General features: G+C 46.2%; 1 protein-coding gene across 1 annotated transcript; it reads left to right on the forward strand.

Moving 5' to 3' along the window:
• Positions 1 to 453: 453 nt before the first annotated feature.
• Positions 454 to 15,660, forward strand: LOC144730990 (14-3-3 protein epsilon-like). Its single transcript, XM_078611931.1, has 6 exons — positions 454 to 673; positions 8,976 to 9,175; positions 9,658 to 9,764; positions 10,273 to 10,479; positions 12,189 to 12,325; positions 13,484 to 15,660. The coding sequence occupies exons 1-6, from the start codon at positions 610 to 612 to the stop codon at positions 13,543 to 13,545; spliced, it is 777 nt and encodes a 258-aa protein (XP_078468057.1). The 5' UTR covers positions 454 to 609; the 3' UTR covers positions 13,546 to 15,660.
• Positions 15,661 to 19,849: the final 4,189 nt, after the last annotated feature.

Below are 19,849 nucleotides of genomic sequence, written 5' to 3' on the forward strand. Positions count from 1 at the left end.
ACGAGGCGTCAAACATCAAGTAAATGCTTACGAAACGAGGAAAATTGTTTAAAATATAGGCTTTTTGGTGTGATTTGTCAGTCAGTCATTGCCATGCAGTGGAGGGCTTTACAAGCTCGGGCCCACGGGGTGCAGGGAAACCTCAACCCCCCCCACCACCCACACACCACCCCACGCCCAGCCCCTACTACGCATGCGCCACACCCAACCTTCCGTCGTCGCCCGTGGCAACCAACGATCTCACGCGCGGTTGGCCAACGCGCCCTCGTACGTCAAAACAAACGGCGCTCCTATTGGCCAATCGGAATTCTCGCAGGCCGGAACGGGCGAGAGGGATAGAGGAGGGGTGGGGGTGCGTGGGCGGTGAGGAAAGTGGGGGGGGGGAGTCGTGGGTGGGGGGACCTGTGGGCGGGGCTAGAGGGGGGCTTGGAGGCGGGGCTAGTGGCGCGAGGGGCGGGGCGAGGGGGAGGGTGTCCCGGCGTCGCCATCTTGAGGGAGAGCCGAGCTCTCTTCGCGTCTCGCTGCTGTTGCCGCCGCCACCACCACCCTTGCCTCGCTCTCCCATCTCTTTCCGTTCTCTCGTCCTACTCGCATCCGAAAGCCAACGCGATGGAGGAGAGGGAAGACCAGGTCTATCAAGCCAAGCTGGCCGAGCAAGCGGAGCGCTATGATGGTGAGGAGGCGGCGGCGGCGGAGGACGGAGGGGGGGGAGACGCTTCGATCGATGTTGCGTTAGCGGGCGAGGAAGACAGACGTTTACTTGATTTACACGCTATAAACGCGGGATACAATGTCGTGCTCGTCTCGGTGGATTCGTTTGGCACGTTTTTTACAAGTATTTTCGCTTGAAGGGGTTTTTTAAAAGTGTTTTAATTGAGAATCGCGTGAGAGATTTTCGTTTTCACTCGGCCACTCGCCTCTTCAAAATGGCCGCCCTACAGGGAGCGCCCTCGGGCGTTTTTTTTTCTTCAACATTTTTAGCGATTTTATTTTTTAAATGAATTGCTTCTCTTCCCAAATGAATTCGCTTTCGTAATGCTAGTTATTAACTTGTTTTAAGCGTTGTATTTTTTCCGCTCGAATGTACTTTTCACTGATTTTTTATTTCCAACCAGCCTGACCTTTTTCATACTAGACATGTGTCTATGGCTCTGCTGAATTAGAACGCCGAAGTAAATGTTACGATACTGTTGCTACACATTTAATGTAATGTTTTCATCGTCGGTGATAATTGCTAAACGGATTACAGCCTCGTAAATTGTTCTAGGCGTAAATGTATATGTATATTTTTTATATATAATTGATGGTAGCTCTCGATAACCTTTCGGGATGGAACCCATTGTATGTGTCATTTGTCGTTAAATTGACTGCAACGTGGTAAATGAGTCCCGTTAAATGCATTAATTGTCACGGAAATGTGTGGAGGTGCAAGGTGCGGCAAAGGCGTTGCCGGGCCTTTATCGCATTACAGCCCTCGAAGGTGGCCCCGTCGTTTCTACGTTTATTTAACATCGCTCACCTACCTTGCACATCTTACAATTACATCTTTAAATAAATCAGCGGTCTTATCGATTGTTATAGATTCGCGCTGTTCGAATTTCAGGTCTGAATGACGAAGGCGTTGACCCTTGCGGTGAAATCAAGAATATAACCGATTAATCAATGAAACAATGGCTTCTTATGGTCAGCTTTTCGTGCAAGAAAGGATCTACTCTAGATGGCTTTCAAGTTAAGCTAATGAAACGATCGAGGGACAGACAACCCACCGTACAAGCAGTACACATGAGACGGGGACAGTATAGGCGACAAAGGCGGTAATGCAGTACGTACTGTATAGGTAGTCGAAACGAGATGAGCTGTTTGTGCAGATAGTACGCACGACAGTATAACATCGTCAATAGCCGACGGAAGTAAAAACCAGACGACAGTCATTGCTTTTTGAATTGTGATATGTCCCCATGCCCACTTTTGTCAGTCCACTGCTGGATGAGGTCCACCCCAATGCGTGTGTGGGTATTGGGAGTTATTTAACCATACTTTACCACTGGTGAGTTCGAGTTGGCAAAAAAAGCGAACTCGATTCCTACCTGGTGGGCTGCAGCCCACAACGTAGGAATCTTCCGTGCCCTATTGTGAAATGCCTTGAGCTTGGCGACATGCGAGCGCCACCGCCCCAGAACGAGTCATCTCTGCAAGAGGTGGGGGGGGAGGTGTTGAGTCGTTCATTTTCATTTGCTCTGAGTGACCCGAGAAGGGCGAGTGGTACGGGTGTGAAAGGCCCCCACCACAAGCCACCGACGTGATGAGGTGTCCACCGGGAATGGTTGACTACCATGACGCCTCTTTGAGGGGGGGAGGGGGGCTCCTTCGCCGGCTGTCTTGAGCCCTCTTTTTTTCTCATGTGAAATGAAAAAATAGCATTGGGTGACATATGCACTGCGGTGAGAATGACTGCCGCGTTAAAAAAATACTTTAGCGGGAAATCTCTTCGAAACCTCCCCCCTACTACTACCACCTGACCTCAACCCTAACCCCCAACAACCCCAAAGTGCCCGTACATGGGTTTGCCGCGCCCTTTGCTGCGCCCCGCGAGACGCGAAACCCATTTGCGATTGGCGGAAGAAGTGTTCTTCACGACGACGCCTGCATCGCTCGCAATCCCTCCCCATCGAGACGGAAGTAGGATTCCATCGATAACGCCCTCAAGGTGCGGCCGCAATGGCAGCCGCGTTCGTTAATTTTTAGGGCCATATGAAAAGGTCAGGGTTACTTGGTAGGCAGCAGAGGGCAGTGTAGCAAATCCATTGTACTGTGCCTGTCACGTCCATGCTTTCCGCCGTTTACCCAACACGCCGACCGGCGTTGTGACTAGTGGTCAAATAGCCCCACGGGTCTTGATAGACGTGACCAAGCACACTATGAGCATGCCCTCATCAACTAGTTGATTGACAAAGTGGGCAGGGGGGGGCTGCACACGAAAAGGTTAGGTGAACATGCAGTTAAGCGTGTCACGTTATCCATGGGGAACATCGGCCCAAATTGCACCACGGATGTCCCGTACCGTGCCCCCCCTCGCCACCTCGATTACACAATTGAATTGAATCGACGGCTGATTTATGCAGCCACCAGAGTGCTTTGTAAAAAAGGAGTTCACTGCATCTAAATTAAGTTGGTGGGTAATCCCTTCTAAATCTTCTGAATAAACATGACATTAGTTTTAAAGCAATTCTTACATTGTTATGAAAAATAGATAAGTAGACGACAGTGCATCCTTAATATATATTTCTCCACAAAAAACAAGATCTCTCTTGCACAACTGGTCAGTCACACGGTCTCAACGTCTATAAAGTAAAAAGTATTGACTCAGTACAAGCAAACGCTGGACTGGTTTTGACAGCGTCTCCGAAGCCGAATCGATGCTGGTGAATTTGCCAGTTTTTGGCAAGGACTCTCTGCTTAAGGTATGGGCCCTAGTTAGACGCAAAATTATATAATAGGCAACTGAAAATCCGAGTGTCTTGGAGAATATAAATAACATTCTTGTATCCACATGTTTATATTTTATTTACATGATAATAATTTGTTAGGTTGGAGGTTAAAATTTGAAAGTCGCACAATTCCGTGTTGAATTTTTCGTGCAGAAATTAATCATGTACTCTTATTATTTGTGGCTGCAAGTGTTAACAGTGCTGCATAGGGCCCCCACACGTCTCCACTTGCTGCATAATTTGCAGTCTTCTCGCACAAAGCAAATGTCCCCAAGCTCGTGTTTGTTCTCGATTGTTAACGTGGTATTCTTCAAAGATGACTCATGACAATTTGTTAACGACCCCATTCACCAATTATCGTCTTTAGAAAACTAACTGCAGTGTTGTAATTGATGTACCATTGAACCCTGTGGGTTATTTTTTTCACTAACACTACGAGAGTTATAGCTTAACTCCAGTGCCGAACCAGTTTTTTAAAGACCGGTACAGTTTTTCTTCATACAGGCCATTTGAATGAAAGTCGTGTAATCTTATCATAAATCAAGTTTATGGCATTCTCCGGAGCTCATTTTACGTATCTTACTCTGAGGGTATTTTCATCTCAACAAACTTGAGTTAAATTAAAAGTAATGTTTATAGGTCACAGGGCTCAATGGAGCATATACTGTATTCAAATTGTGGCCAGCGTTTCCTTAAAGAGGCTAGCACTTTCTCAGAGCTGAATGGGAGCTGATGTCATGTCTAGGGAGGGGTTTTCTGGCTGTGTAAGGATGGCTTTCATTCCTGGGCCATACTTGTAATCCAGGGAGTGGCTGTTTGCAGTGTGCTGGCGTAGCTGATTAGTCGTGTAGCGTTACACTCATGCAGAGGCATGTAAAAAATAGCTTTTTTTCCCCATTTGTTCTCAATTGCAAATATTGTTTGGCATAATGCAGGTAGCCTTATTTTGTTATTGTAATGCAATGTTAGACTTTAACGACTACCTGCGGATTTGGTCATCTTGGTTAAGGTGCTGGGGGCTAGCTCAGCTGTCGGTGGTGTTTGTAAGACATTTGCCAATACGTTTCTGCATGACCCTGGGGTCATGCATGCGATGGTGCGTGAATTGTTCCGTTTAATAAATTGGCATCGCTTGCTTGCTGCGTAATTGGGCTGAACAGGCTTTACCCCACGATCGATTTGCTTATAATGCTCATAATTTGATGCAGTAAATGTAAAAGACTGGTGTGATTTGTGTGGCCCTGTTTTCGTCAAAAAAATATGCAGCATTGTGGACCATTTGGGCGAATAATGCTTGAACCGATAAAAAAAATTTTGTCTCTGCGCGGCTGCAAACACGGCGTTGCAGGGATGCATAATTTATGCCGTAGAAACATCTGATGGTTATATCCCATTGATTTTCATCCGGTCCCCAACAATGGTATGTCCAATCCATAAGTGTTTTGTAGAGGGCTGTAATTGTGGCCTTTGCAGTGAATTAATGCATTCGCTTAACGTAATATAATGTTGGATAATTCTGTTAACAAAGAGCATAATCGCCGCACCATTCATTAATGTGACCTAAGTATATAATCATATTATAAACGACTGCTTTCAAAGAGTTAATGAGCATACTGGCAAGAAGAACTTTGCATGTTCATGATGATTTAAATGCCTGTGTTAAGGCTGCTTACTGGGCAGAGGATATTTCTGTGGAACTCTCTTCTTTGCCCGTCCTAGGACGGAAGCTGTAATATTTACGAAAACATTGAGCAAAGTATACTTGTATCTTGTGTAAAATTAATGGCAGTTAATCTTGCACGAAAGTATGTCATCAAACACTTCACTACATTTCACTGTAGCACTGCATTAATGGCAGTGAATCTTGCACAAAACTGTCATAAAACACCTCACTTGATGTCACTGTAGCACTGTATATAACTGACCTTCAATTTGTTCAAATTCACTGCTCTGATACTTTATCCTCTTCTGCTTTCGGTCGCTGGGGTTGAAATAAATTGGAAATCGATACAATATCTGGAAAAGCACCGAGAAATGTCTATTCTACCATAATGGAGAAGCATAAATTAAACTTACCTTTTGTCTCAAGTGCTGAAGAAATAAAAGACACCAAATCCACTTTGTTGCTGCGTAGAATTATTTATTAGATTCACTTTCAATAAAGAAACGTCAAACTTGAAGCAAATTTGTGAGAAAAAAATATTTCCGCTCGACCTGCGTGAGTAAAAATCCACCCGCTCATGAATATTAATCACGAGGGGGGGGGGGCATGTGGAGTGACGTCACGCGCGTTACACAGACATTCTTGGCTAATTGTAATGAGTTATTTGCTTCTGATAGGTGGATATTCATTTTTTTCCCCAGCCAAAAGATAGTCGTGTTGCTTGATCAATGTTCACGTGCTTCCATTGCCAGGTCAAGTAATTTATAAGGCAAATTTACTCGGGGTAGGGCAATTTCTTGTGAAAATGTATTGAAACATTTTAGTAAGGTAATTTACGTGAAGCAGTTCAGTGTCATAGGATGTGGCCCATCTTGTTTCCTGTGGAACACTGATCGGCACGTAATGGGTGCCAGGCTTCCGTCAAGCCAGTCCAAGTCAACCTCAGCAGCCGTGGCCCACACCACGCCCCGGGCACTGGGCGATAGATTAGAATTCTGCAGGAATCATGCTCCAGGCTGTCTCGCTCCAAAGCTTAGCGTAGCCTTTTTCTTATTATCTCGTCAGGTCTAATGATCACATTTGATGGTAGGTCGATTGTAAAAATTCGAGAATCAATGACTGCCTTCCATGGGATTATTGTTTTACACGTCTGAAAAGGGGGCTTTAAACGTAAGCCACTATTGAAGTATCTGATTAAAATTATAATTGGCAAAGTCTGCTCCGTAATAGCAGCTTTGTGGAATCGGACCCATGTGACTGGACACGTGCATTGAACATTTTTCTCATTTTTGAAAGCATAAATTTGCTTACCTAGCAACATTTGCGATGTGCAGGTTATGCATCCTAATTACTGATTCGTGCCCTTCAGCTGCAGTGGGGGCCTGTTTACGTCCTTTGAAACAGGGGAAACGATTGCCTAATAAAGCTATCGATTCTACCCCCAGATACAAAGCCATCTCAAACAAAGGCTGCAGCCACACTCGCCTATTGCATTCCGTGGAACTCATTCGATCAGTGGGCCACAACAGTCAAAATTATGCAAGCCGCACAAATCAATTATTCAGCAAGGCAACTCGGCCTGCCGCTGGACAGTGTTTGATTGCGCGAGGTTGCATGACGCTCACTCGGTAGCGAGCGAGAGGTGTTGTTGTCTTTCCCTGCTCTAATGGAGGCATCCTGAATCTGTGCACAGCCCCCTCCTCCCATCCAGGTCTTCTCGATCTGGCGAGCTGCCAAGCTGTCGGCTCTTGCCAACAGTTTAATATTGCAGTGGGGTCCTAACGGCTTCCTTGCAAAAGCCACCTGCAGTTTCTTTCGAAGGAGCCATTTTCTTTTTCGATTCTGCACGGCGCCGTTGAAGGTTGCCGATAGTTTGCGCACTGGTTTTTGCCCCCCCCCTCCCCCTTTAACTGCGGGATTTTTTTTTATAATTTGGCAAAACCGTCAGAAGTCTAGTTTACTTGACGTGCATACAGATCAGGCTCATCCGTATGTAAATGCATCGCTTAGCGACCCCCTCCTACGCCCTTACCACAGTCTGACGTGTGTATAATGGTCACTCCTTTTCCAAGCTTTAGCCGTTCTGCGCGTGACAAGGCAACACAGATTAATTCTCGCGTGTGGGCAGCTGCGCTTTGAGATAACTATGTTACTGTAGTATTATTTTACCGTAGTCCATTTTCCTAATTTAATGGCTAAAATGTTGATCGTGATTTTAGTGTTCACGACAACCCACAATTTGTAGTGTTTTTAAAACACTTTTTCCGGCTACTATGTGTTTCTGGAAGAAAATGAAAGTGCAAGGCATTGGCTGCAGCAATGGTTAATGTCAGCCGCGCAGATTGTCAATGCAGTGCGCATGCGGCAGAAATGACCTTGTGGCATTTCAGTGCTTGGCCTAAAAATGTGTAGCTTTTTTTAAGTCCTTATGACATAACTGTAGCCTGTTGGTCAAGTACCACTTTGTGGGAAAGTCAGAAATGATTGTCCTCTGGGGAGACTCACCTCCTGCCTCGAATGTAGAATTTCCATCCCAAGCGCCATTCAGCAAGAGATATGAGCACTGCTTCAATGCTCATTGAGCAAGAAGTCACGTTAAGCTGGTTGGTTTACCAACGCTGTTGTGTTTAAAAATGAATGAGACAAGACATGCAAAACTGGCTTTTAAAGGCAGGTGGTGCTCATTTTGCAAATGCTGCTTGTGACCAGAACTCCATGCCATGTACCATTTGTGCCAACTCAAGTCGCCAGGGCTTGTTCGTCGAGCAAGCTTGGCTTGAGAGTGATGTCAACCTTAAGGAATTCAATTCATACGTGTTGGGGGAGGGGTAGAATTGTGCACGGGCACAGGGCGAGTGTGTGATTTTTATTGGTGCTTCACGAGAAGAGAACTGCGTCTGTGGATTTTATTGCTTTTTCTCAATGTATAGGTCTGTTTTAAGCGTTCATGTAGAACATGATGGCAAGGGGTAATTAAAACTATTAAAAAATAGTTTAATTGTGAAGTTATTAATGCACTATCTTAACGTGGATTTACGATTTGGACTTGATGCATTGTAATTGTTGATCTTATCTGTTATTTACTGTGGTCATTCTCCACTTGCAGTCTTTTACCAGGAGAGGACTGCGCATTTTTAAATGTCTCATGCAGTGCTTTCAGCCAATTGCGCATGAGCCGTATATGGAGCAGAGCTCCCTTTGTTTGGCTCTTTCATTTCTCTCTACGAATAATGGGAACACGTGACTCGTGCTCACCTCTGCAGTGTAACAAAGCTTCCCAGTGATGACTTAGATATGTATACCTCACCTTTAGGACATTGATACAGCTCCGTGGTTTGCCGACGGTGATATTTTTTATCGTTTGCCTTTAAAGAAATGGAGGGAGACCTCTTATCCCTTTTTGGAGGCAACCGGTGGCATCTGAACAAGAGCTTCATAGCTCACCAGATTCCTCCAGTCTAAATAAAGATCCAGATTCGTATTGTTGTGCTTTGAACTATCGGCAGCAAGTGCATTTTCGGAAAATAAACGGCAGAAAACTGTCATCTTGTAGCTTCCTTACTCTTTGGTTCGTTCGGTAAAGTCACATAGGTAGAAATATAATTTTAAAAGTGTATTTAATTTTATTTTACCGAAAGAACCAAAGAGTATGGATTCCTGCAGTCACGAAAGCTTCAAATCAAGATTGTAGCTTCCTTTTTTAGATAATTATATAATTGGTGACGATTGAAGGACTCGTCATTGTCATCCGGTGAGTTGGCTTTTAATTGACAAACGGCACTGAAAAACCGTGTTGTGCTCTTATCTCTTTTTGCTCGGTTCAGAAATGGTGGAGGTGATGAAGAAGGTGGCCGGGCTCAACCTGGAGCTGTCGGTGGAGGAGCGAAACCTGCTGTCGGTTGCCTACAAGAACGTGATCGGGGCACGGCGCGCATCCTGGCGCATCATCTCCTCCATCGAGCAGAAGGAGGAGAGCAAGGGCAGCGAGGGAAAACTCAAGATCATCCGCGAGTACAGGCAGACTGTGAGTGGCACGCTCGCACACGCACACACGTCTGTCTGTAGTTTTTATTCATGCGCACAGGACGAGGCTGCCGATCACGTGTCAGCCGTTTTAGAAGGTGACCCACATTGCTCTCAAATGAGCTTTTGGTGCTTTCAAAAGCTTTGGATTGATCTGGCACGTGGTGTGGCCTGTATGGCATAGGTTAGTGAGGTGCTATTGTGGTGTCCTCGTTCCCAGGAACTGCTTTGGATCCTTCGGCTGATTATTTTTTTTGTATTACACCTATTAAAAAACATGTCATAGGTAGAAATTGTATGTTTGACTCTGAAGCGTTCCTACCTCAAGGACTTGACATGCAAAGCTCATTCTAGATCTTTCATTTTTAATAGTAAAGTGTATTTTAGTACAGCGTATGATGTTGCACAAAAATGGTGGCCAATTAGTTTTTTTCTGTGCGTAGCTGAAGGGCTTTCTCTGAGTTCGTGGTGCCTCTATCCCAGGTGGAGAAGGAGCTGAAAGATATCTGCATGGACATTCTGGAGGTGCTCGACAAGCACCTGATTCCTGCCGCCATGACGGGTGAATCGAAGGTCTTCTACTACAAAATGTAAGGGCATCACTTGTTACACACCGTGCCTTTGTAGCCATACAATTAACCTAGATTGCGTTTGTGCAATAAATGACCCACAGCTCTGATTAATGCATCGGTGAAAAGGGTGTTTCATTAGCAGACATTTTCATTTAAACAGAAATATGGTGAGATTGCTGATATTTTCAGTCGGTTTTGTTGTTTTTTTCAAATGGGCGTGTAAACGCAGCTGCCACCAAACAAACAATTTGGGACGGTATACGGCAACTTTCACCCACTTGAAAGGTGAAAGGTCTGGTGAACTTTTGTCGACTGGGAAAAATTAAGGGACCGTATAACCGTAAAAATATAAGAAAGCACCGTTTTTATCCATCAATAATTGAAACAAAATTTGATGGAAAACATTGGTCCAGAGACAGAACATTGCCTTTATTATTTCACAAACCGCAATCCGCCGTTGCTACGACGCCACAAAATAAATCGCGTGCTAAACACAAGTGTCACGGGTGACGCGATGCCACTGCAGGAAGGGCGACTACCACCGGTACCTGGCAGAGTTCGCCACCGGCAATGACCGGAAGGAGGCAGCGGAGAACAGCCTGGTGGCGTACAAGGCAGCGAGCGACATCGCAACCACCGAGCTGCCACCCACGCACCCCATCCGCCTCGGCCTCGCGCTCAACTTCTCCGTCTTCTACTACGAGATCCTCAACTCGCCTGACCGCGCTTGCAAGTGAGTGTATGGGCGGGGGCGGACCTGACGTGCGCACCCTCCTGTCTGCCACATACACGCACGCGGTCAACGTACCTGTGAAGTTCCCTTTGTGTGGCAGGGTGCTGCAACTGTATTTTACCGTTGGGCCACGCAATAAAACTCGTTTGTTGCTGGCGCACCACGTCACGCCGTATCTCGGCCATCAGTGTCGGGCGTAGACATGTTACACAAGTCACAGGACGTCGCAGCGTCGGGCATGTGCCCGTTAATCTGTGCCTCCGAGTGTCTTAAGTCTTGTTTATATTTCTTTCACGTCACAAATCATTATCTCTGCCCCTCGGAGCCATATTACTCAAGAGAACTACTTAAGAGGCTTGTTGGCCTATGGGACCACTGGTTGAATAACCCTTGTGGAATAATTCTTGTACATTGGTTGCTTCTATGCTTATTGTACCAAATGGGGAACAACAGATCTTTCATTGGCCGCTGCAGTAACACGTTTAGGGCTTTGGATTTTGTGATTTTTATTGTTTGTTATTGGCATGGTGACAAGTGCACCTGTGTCCAATGTCTACCAATCAAATACCTTGGAACTTTGGGGTTTTTTCTTGTTTGGTGAACACAGACTTGCACCGTCCGCATCACTCTTCATGAGATGCGCAGAAGTAAAAAACAATACGAGGCTCTAGTTAGTGTCATTTTTGTCCAGAATTGGCTTGAATTAACCTTGGACGTTGTGTGGGGTGACGCAAATGAAGATACCAAACTGGGATCCCCATGGTGCACTGTATGTGTGTGTGTACATGCACACGTGACAGCACTACAATTTTAAGAACTGTCGTCTCCTGAGAATAGCTGATAAATCTTGTGTTGAATGAACGTGTAACCCAGCATACAAATCTCTGCTTGTAGATGTGTACCCAGGATGTCTCCTCAGCTTTAAAATCAGACAAATGTATCAAAATCCTCTTCTTGTGCTCTGGTGATGTCACTGCAATGACATAAAAAAATGAGTGACTATACTGCCATCACTCGGGTGTTATCATGAAATGCGTGGCCATCGCTATGAAAGACTTCATTGTTGCTAACAAAGCCATAGACTTGTGTATAGGTACCTGTCTACCTTATCAGAGCGATTTTTTTTTATTCTATCTTGCACGCTTTTTTGTGCTGGGAGCAGCTGAAATTTTTATTTAAAGCATTCTTTTTCGAAAATGACCAGTCGTTGATTGCATTTATCCAGAAAGAGAAATAAAAAAAATCTGATTTTCACACTTCTCTACACCTTAGAATATTCGGTCTGCAATAAAAAATGGAATTTCACTTTGACGAAAATTGCTTTGGTCTGTGAGGGCGAAGCTAGAAACATGCCTGTTCTTGCCCTCGTGTGTTAGGAGCTGGAGAGGAAACCACATTAGTAACTGCGAGGGCCGCGTGGCTGCAACGCAATAAGATTAGAAAAGGGATTGTAGTAGTACGGCTGTGCACACTTGATGAGTGATGACTTTAAAATAAGCTCCTTATTGCCGTTTGAAAACAAACACCAGAGCCTCGCTGGAGTCAACCGAAACATTGCGCACTCGCCGAGCGAGGGGTGGGTGAGGCGACGCGTTTCCCGCTCTGGTAATAATGCCGTGGTGTGGGGGGGGGGGTTATGTCGGCGCTTGCTTGCCGTTGATTTTTGTTGTTGTTGCCGCTGGTGTCGCCGCACCACCATGATGCTGCAGGTTGGCCAAGACTGCGTTTGACGACGCCATCGCAGAGCTGGACACGCTGAGCGAAGACTCGTACAAGGACTCGACGCTCATCATGCAGTTGCTGAGGGACAACCTGACGCTGTGGACGTCTGACATGCAAGGCGACGGTGAGTTGTCGGTTTGCGTGCTTCTTGGTCACTTCCGGCCACACCCGCTTCCAGCTGCCAACGCAATGCCCTGCGGTACTACAAGCCGTCTGTGTAGAAACACACATCCCTTGCGTGTTTACGTACTTTATTGTTGAAGTGTTTGTAATATTTACTCGTGCACAGCAGATTTCTGTTGGATGCACTCAATGATCGTCGTTCGTGCCGCCGTGCAGGTTTTTGCGGTCGTGCTGTTTAGTTATGATGCGTTTTCGGGTTCTTGCATGCTGTTCAGAATGATGCCTGACGTATCCGCTCCACATGCTGGGAGCTGTTGGTGACAAAGCCCCCCCCCCCCCAGCACGTGGACCGAAGTGTCGAAATACCATGCTGAACAGCTCGTGGTTAGAACCAGACAACATCCGAGAGCCGTTGTCACATTTCTTACCAGACGCTGTATTTTGTGGCACCATTCGTTGCGTTCTCCGCCATTGGGTGCTTATTTGGCAACTGAAACGTTCCTTCACGTCTCCTGTCTTCCGAGTGTGTCTCATCAGTGTGTGCTGTCTTGTTGTCAGAATTCTGAAGGAACCATCTTGCCCATCTGGCTTCTGTTGTAAGAGCTCCTAGTCTCTCCTTGCTGCCTCTTACCGTCAACCGTGTGTCCTCACCCTGTTGTGCTGCCGTGCTCGTGTAACCTGGATGCCCGTTTGAAGCCGTCTTGCCCTCACTTTGAAGCTGCATCTCTTTGAAGGGATTCTGTTTTCGCAACCCCCATCGCAAAACTAAGATGTTGAGCCGTTGACATTTAATAACAAGCACAAGAAACCGTGAGCACAGTGTAGTTTTTGCCAGAGCAAATACACTTAATGAACGATTAAAGAAAAAAAAAACGCATGCGGTATCGATGGTTGAAATGCACGCTAACACTTTTGACCCCAAAGGAGCCTATTTCGTGGCGTTATGTTTGGAGAATTTGCTGTGCCGCTGCTGCTGTTTGTGTGGACCGCTCGCAAGGCCATGGTGGGAGAAGACTGCTAATGCATCATGCAATGTGGCTCGTTGGGGGCGTGTAACAAAGGCCCCCCCCACTCCCCCCCCCCTTCCCCGGGAGGGCTGAATTGATGTGGCTGTCGTAAAGGTTGCCCTTAATTTTTTTTGTTGCATGTGTTCTTTCAGCTGAGGCCGAGACCGTAGAGAGCAAGGAACCAGTGCAAGATGCCGAAGACGAGAAGAACTAGGCCTTGCACCACCCAAACAAAACTCCCGCCCGCCATCCCAAACCCCCACTGCCGGGCCACCCTCCCACCCCAATCCCCCAGCCTCCCCTTCGGCCGCTCTCCTTGCACCCCGACCCCTACCCCCCCCAAGCCCCCTGTGCCCTGCCCCCCACACCCCAGCCAGGCAGCCGGTCAGAAAATTTCATTCACCAGAAAAAGGGGGAGCAGTTTCAGTCAACCCCAGATTAGATTACATACTACATGAAATAAATGAGACCTTTTCAAAAAAAAAACTTTGCTTTTTTTGTCCTGCGTTTAAGCTGTGGGTGGCTTTCTTTAGGTGGCTATTTCGTGTTGCGTCTGCATGCTTTAGGTGATGTGAGGTGGAAATAACAAGTTTGGCAGTGCCCGCTTACAGTAACACCAGTAAAAATATTTTTTCGGTTTATTTTTAAAAAAATATCAGCCCGTTGACGTTCACATGCTTCCCCCGTGTCCCCCCCTCCCTCCCGTTCACCATTGCACTAAAAATAGCTTTGGGATTTTGGGTTTCCTTATTCGTCAAATGCATTTCCATTGTCCACGCTGCTTTGATAATGAGCATTTAAAGCTTAGAATGGAATTACAGTAATTTGGAAAAGTGGAAAACTACTGCAGTTTATAGATTGCTCTTTTGCCGCTAGCCTTTGCAGTTTATTAAAGCAAGTCCCATCGGCCGCGGGGAAACGTGTGTGTGTGCAAAGCACACCGCATCCTGCCCCTCGTGGGCAGAAACCGGATTCGGCAGAAATGGACTGCAGTGGTTGGGTGCTGTTTGAAAAGGAAATCCTAACAATCCATCGGGTACCGGCGCACTGTGCTCCGAGCATTTAGCATTTGATCAGCGCATCGCACTGCATACTTTATTGGGCGCTATCGGCCTCTTGCTGACTGACCATAGTTCTTGCTTCTTCAGATCAAAACCAACACCATGGGCCCTGACCAGTTTGTCACGTTGATGTGTGTTGTGCACAGGGTGTTATTGGCTAAAAATGTGAAAGTGAACAAATTAATGAAGTTTTAACGTCTTGATTTTTACATGCCACTGGAATTAGGTCTTGTTATTTTGATGATTGTGGGTGCCCAGTAAGAAATGTGTGGATGCGCCGACGTTATTTTAACAACCCTGTTTATTTTCTCCACCGAAAAAAAAGCCTAAAAGCAGAGTGGGGGAGGAAGCTGAATCTGACTGCATTGAGGTACCAGCTGTTTTGGTTTAAAAAAAAACATGACCAGGAGACTTTGCAGGAACGGTTTGGTTCATCCACATTTTTTTCTGTTGGACCTTCATTATCCTGAATTGGGGCAATACGAGTTGACCCAAAATCCAGTATTGACGTCCCAGGAAATCCTACTAGGGAAGACAACCACTCGCTCGCTCACTCGAATTTGGGGAAGTTAAATTGTCTTAACGCGTAGCTCACTTCGGCTGCATCAAACGATATAAATTATAATTCAAAGAGGGTGTTTACATGTGCAAATGTTTGACGTACAGCTCAACTGCTACTGTTGGCTCTTGCTATTCAGAACGCTTTCTTCACCGTTTGATTCCTGGATGTATTTGCGAAAACGAAACTGTACTGGCTGCTGTCTTGGTTTGATGGGCAGAGGGAGTTGGATACAATGTCGTCGAGATCATGCTTAACTGTGCTGCTACGGCGGACGAGTAACTTCTGTAGATCGTTATGAAAAAAGTGTGATCTTAGGTGTTCTTGTATTTCAATCTAATTTTGTTTTTGTTAAAGAAATACTTGACTTCATTAAGAAAAAAAATTAAAGGCTGCACACACCCCTCCCTCCCCCCCCATGTGCTTAATTGTTTGAGTGTACTAATTGCGGCTTTGTAAAACTTTTTTAATTAACAAGTTTAGGGTGTTTTTTTTGTTATTGGCTACAAATGGTGACCCCCGCCCCCCCGTGTTTGTGATTGAGTGCGTTGGCGTCCGGAGGAGGAGGAGCGGGTCCGATCGCAGTACACCCCGTGCGTAGCCACTGCACAGCATCATGGTTAGCCATCACAAGCCGATCCGATGTCTGTTTACTGGTGATGGAATTTAAAAAAACAAAAAACTAAATAAACCCAACTTACGTGGAGTATCTCGTCGTCCGGGTGTGGTTTTTTTTGTCACTTGTCCACTCGCGCCGGCTGAGTTTGGTTTACCCGGTCATCTCAACGTTCAGAGACGTCCGTGTCATTCTCCATTACGTAATTTGCTCCCAGGATGATCGAGTACAGGGTGATCCGCAGCGCTGGGCAGAGGGATTTGTTTTTAATTTGAAATATGAATTACTGCAGGCATGGCCCTGGGTATATTTTCACAGGAGACTGATCAGCATTTAGATGAACCACTGGCATATTTAAGTAAACTTAAAATTATCTTTCTGCCAATGTCATCTTTTATCTTACCTGTTAACATAATTTTAGACCCGCATTTGATTTTATTGTGACCAAATCTAGACTGCATCTGATCCTCGTACCTTAAAAGCCAAGCCCGGGTTGAGCCTGGAAATTGTATGGGGGACCCAAAAAGCCGGCAGCAGCAGATGACGCAGCAGAAGCCATTCTGTACCTAGCCACCTTCAACGTGCACCGACCAGCGTGGTGAAGTATGGTCAAACAAACCTCGCTGCACGTGGTGGCGGCGGGGGGGGGGGTCCCCCCTTATCCGCCAGTGGATCGACGAACGGGGCTGTCCATGTGCAACATGGTGTGTGTTGGATTATTGCGCCACCGTACAAACGTGTTTGCACATCGTGGTGCTTGACACGCTTGCCCGATGGGGGATTCCGTGACGTGGTTGCGTTGGGTGGCCAGCAGGTGCCGCTCGCGAGCACATCCGGGCTCCGACGCGACTGGCGATGCTCGAGGAGCAGAGGTCGCAAACGGGTTTTGATTCCGTACCCGGCAGCACCAGGGTCGCAAATGGCGACCCGTAACCGGCCGGGTACGGGTACCCGTTCCCTACCCGTACCCTACCCGAAGTTAGTCAAACGGCTACTCACCAGTGACTCACGGCCTACCCGTACCCGGCCGCACCAGGGTCGCAAACGGGTACCGGGTATCGGGTACCCGATTGCGACCTCTGTCGAGGAGAGCCAGGCGGTCCCTTTTCCTCAATGTAAATAAAACTATTTAAAGGTTTTTATTTATTTTACCAGGTTAGGCTTCCCCTGAGGCTATATAGCTCTTTTTTTTAAAGAATCGACCTGGCTTGCATAAATGATAGCTACACGAATTGGCTTATTGTGTGGACATGTATAGCATCCAAATACTCTCAACGCATGCTGATTGTAAATGTGGAGGGGAAAATCCACGCGAACGCGAAGAGAGAACGCGCACACTCCAATGATACAGGCGTCGGGGTCGGTAACGAACCCACGACGACCTGTATACGGGGCGAGGCCGTTAACATCTCGCCACCGTGGTTACCCAATTAATGTAATCGATTATCAATTGAATTACTGGACGAATAACGCGAAACGAGATTGGAGTTGTAAAATAAGTATAACCCGTAAAAACAAAGTTTTTCACTATAAATCCTTTATATGCGTGGCGGCTAGAGTCCTCTCGTCCTCTGGCTTGAGATGGCTGCCACCTATGGGTCAAATGATTGCATTGCACCATTAAGCAATTGGTAATTAAATATAATGTTTTTGTCCTAAAAAGTGTACAATTTTGGAAAAAAAATTTCACGAACATTAATTGTCACGCACAACGAGTCTGTGTGGAAAATGTCAGCTCGATTGGATCACGGGAAGTGGGTTAAAAAAACGACCGAAAGATTTGCACGGTCCTAAGCAAGCAAGCGAACTTAATATAAAGGATTTAAAAATGTCATCGCTCTTGCTTTTGCCGCCGGACAGGCGGGGTGGAGGTGGGGGGATGGTCACCAGAGCGAACCTCCAGTGGAGGTGAATTCCAGCCTGGGGGGGGGGGAGGGATGCCACATGAACATGCCTGGTCACCCATCGTCATCGTACAGCGACCTGACCTCGGCACACGCAGCAGGCCACACTCGCAAGACCGACGTGCTCTTGTTGGAAAACATGGGACGCGAGGAGGTGCTGTACATGTGATTTGTTTACCTTTCCTATACTTGGGGCTCCTCTTGTGGGTTTTGTATCGTTGTAAGGTTCTGACCTGCCCCTTCCTGGACGTGTGAAAAAGAGCTGTATAGCTTATCGGAATCTATATATATATAAAATCGCAAATCTGTCTGTCTGTGTGTGTGTCTGTCTGTCTGTGTGTCGCCGGACCATACGCAGTTTCATTGGACGGCGGTTGCCCCTGGCAACGGGTAGCGACGCATTCGCTGCGGGGTGGACGCCATTTTTAATTCCCGTTAAAAATATGCGCACGCAATAACACGCGACTGAGGTAAATTCATCAACGTTTCACGTCCTCTTCACTCCCCCCCACCACCACAATGTGTGCAATTACTATTATAGGGTCGGTAGATTACAAAATTATAGCGATTAGACAGTATTATTGTAGCGCGGGGGGGGGGGGGTAACGGCCCCTGTATCCAGCCTCAGCCAGGTGGGCAATTTAGGCGAGGCCGGAGGCTCTGCACGGTACTAGGCCTCGACACCCCACCACACTATAGGCCGTACATATTACTGCACAGCGGCCGAGGAGATCGTGGCTGGGGGGGGCAGGGGTAGCAGCCCATCTGTGTATATATGTAAGGTTATTAAGAAATATATTTTTCACCCGGGCAACGCCGGGTACTTATGCTAGTCTTCCAGTATAAATACATTCTGTGGTAGTGGCATCATTGGGTCTTGTGGGTGAGACTTGAACTCTGATCGAAACCTTCGCCTCGAGACACGTCGAGTCTCTTGACGCGCTTCTGCGGCCGTCTGGAACGCTCTTCCGATTTTAGCAAGGTATGGGATCGAGGCACTTTTAAATTACACATTCAAAACCCATTTCTTCAGAACTGCTTTTTGAGTTTTGTTTGATGTCGTTCTCTCGCAACTCCGAATAGCACGGTTGGCTGTGTATGGTGTGAAAGAAGTTCAATATACATGCACGGTAGTTTGTGACTGCATCGTCGTCTGTCACTGGGTGGTGTTGCTTCTGGATAGAGGGGGGGGTTACCACAGTAGTTGGGCAGGATGTTTCGCTGGGAAAACTTTTGGTGTTTGAGTAATCGGACACAAAGTCGTTAAGTTTCAGTTACTAATTGAGGTTTTTACTTTTGAGAATTGGTGTCTCGTGACAGATGATACCCATTGTAATTAAATGAGTGCATTAATAACCGTGGATTATATAAATTGCTTGTTTTAAGCAATTTTCAAGTATTTTATAAGTATAATGGGTTTTGCATGTAACCCGTTTTTGTTAAATGTACTGGCAGATTTCATACTGTCATTCCACATTGCAATGGCGAAAAATCAACAACACTTGTGCATGCTGTGCTAATATGATGCTGTCAACTAGAATAAACCTCAATTCCGAACATCCCATGGTGGTTGTTGCTGAACACCCGTCTCCCGTCTATTCCAGGTTCCTAGATTTAATGCACAGTTTGTGTCGACAAGCGTGGGACAGTGACACGTGATGGTACCAACGGACTGATGTGGACACTGAGCATAGGAGTCATTTGACGAGTGGAGTTGCTATCCCATCTGAGTAAACATGGTCCAACGTTCCATATTAACTGAAAGCGCAAAATGGTTAATGAGCACCGAGGAGTGATAACATAAGATGTAAATGCCGAGCAAAAATTTACATTTAAATTTAGATTTTAAGCTTTCGTGACAACATGGATTCATATTCTTGGTTCTTTCGGTAAAGTCACGTAAAGGGAAATAATAAAAAATAAAACATAAGATAAAATTCTGACGACGTTTCGGGCCACAACGCAAGCAGCCGTCCTCAGGTGAAGAACAGGGCTGTCATTAGGACGCTGTCTTTCCGACAGCCCTGTTCTTCACCCGAGGACGGCTGCTTGCGTTGTGGCCGAAACGTCGTGAGAATTGTATTTAATTATGTTTTATTTTTATTATTGTATTATTTCCCTTCTACATGACTTTACCGAAAGAACCAACATTTTTTTATATACACACGCATAGCTGTGAAACCATGGGGAAAATATGATAAATCTGAGAACATTGCGAACAATGTGACCCAAGGTGGCATCAACAATAAGAGCATGACAGCAGTGGGGGAAACAAGATTGGTAATTGCAAATGTTAGCCCGGAGCAAGGCGGTATAATAATAATAATGATTGCTGCGCGGAGAAAGGCTTGTAAAACGACGGAGTGCTTTGAAAAACT

The sequence above is a fragment of the Lampetra planeri genome, chromosome 37 (genome assembly GCF_965212315.1).
Source record: "Lampetra planeri chromosome 37, kcLamPlan1.2.h2, whole genome shotgun sequence".
In the NCBI taxonomy this organism is placed as follows: Eukaryota; Metazoa; Chordata; class Hyperoartia; order Petromyzontiformes; family Petromyzontidae; genus Lampetra; species Lampetra planeri.

Bases quoted from the DNA above. Each gene is read 5' to 3' on its own strand.
- LOC144730990 (XM_078611931.1), top strand. From the start codon at position 610: ATGGAGGAGAGGGAAGACCAGGTCTATCAAGCCAAGCTGGCCGAGCAA. The intron at 674-8,975 runs GTGAGGAGGCGG...TGCTCGGTTCAG, and splicing joins GCAAGCGGAGCGCTATGATG to AAATGGTGGAGGTGATGAAG. The intron at 12,326-13,483 runs GTGAGTTGTCGG...GTGTTCTTTCAG, and splicing joins GTCTGACATGCAAGGCGACG to CTGAGGCCGAGACCGTAGAG.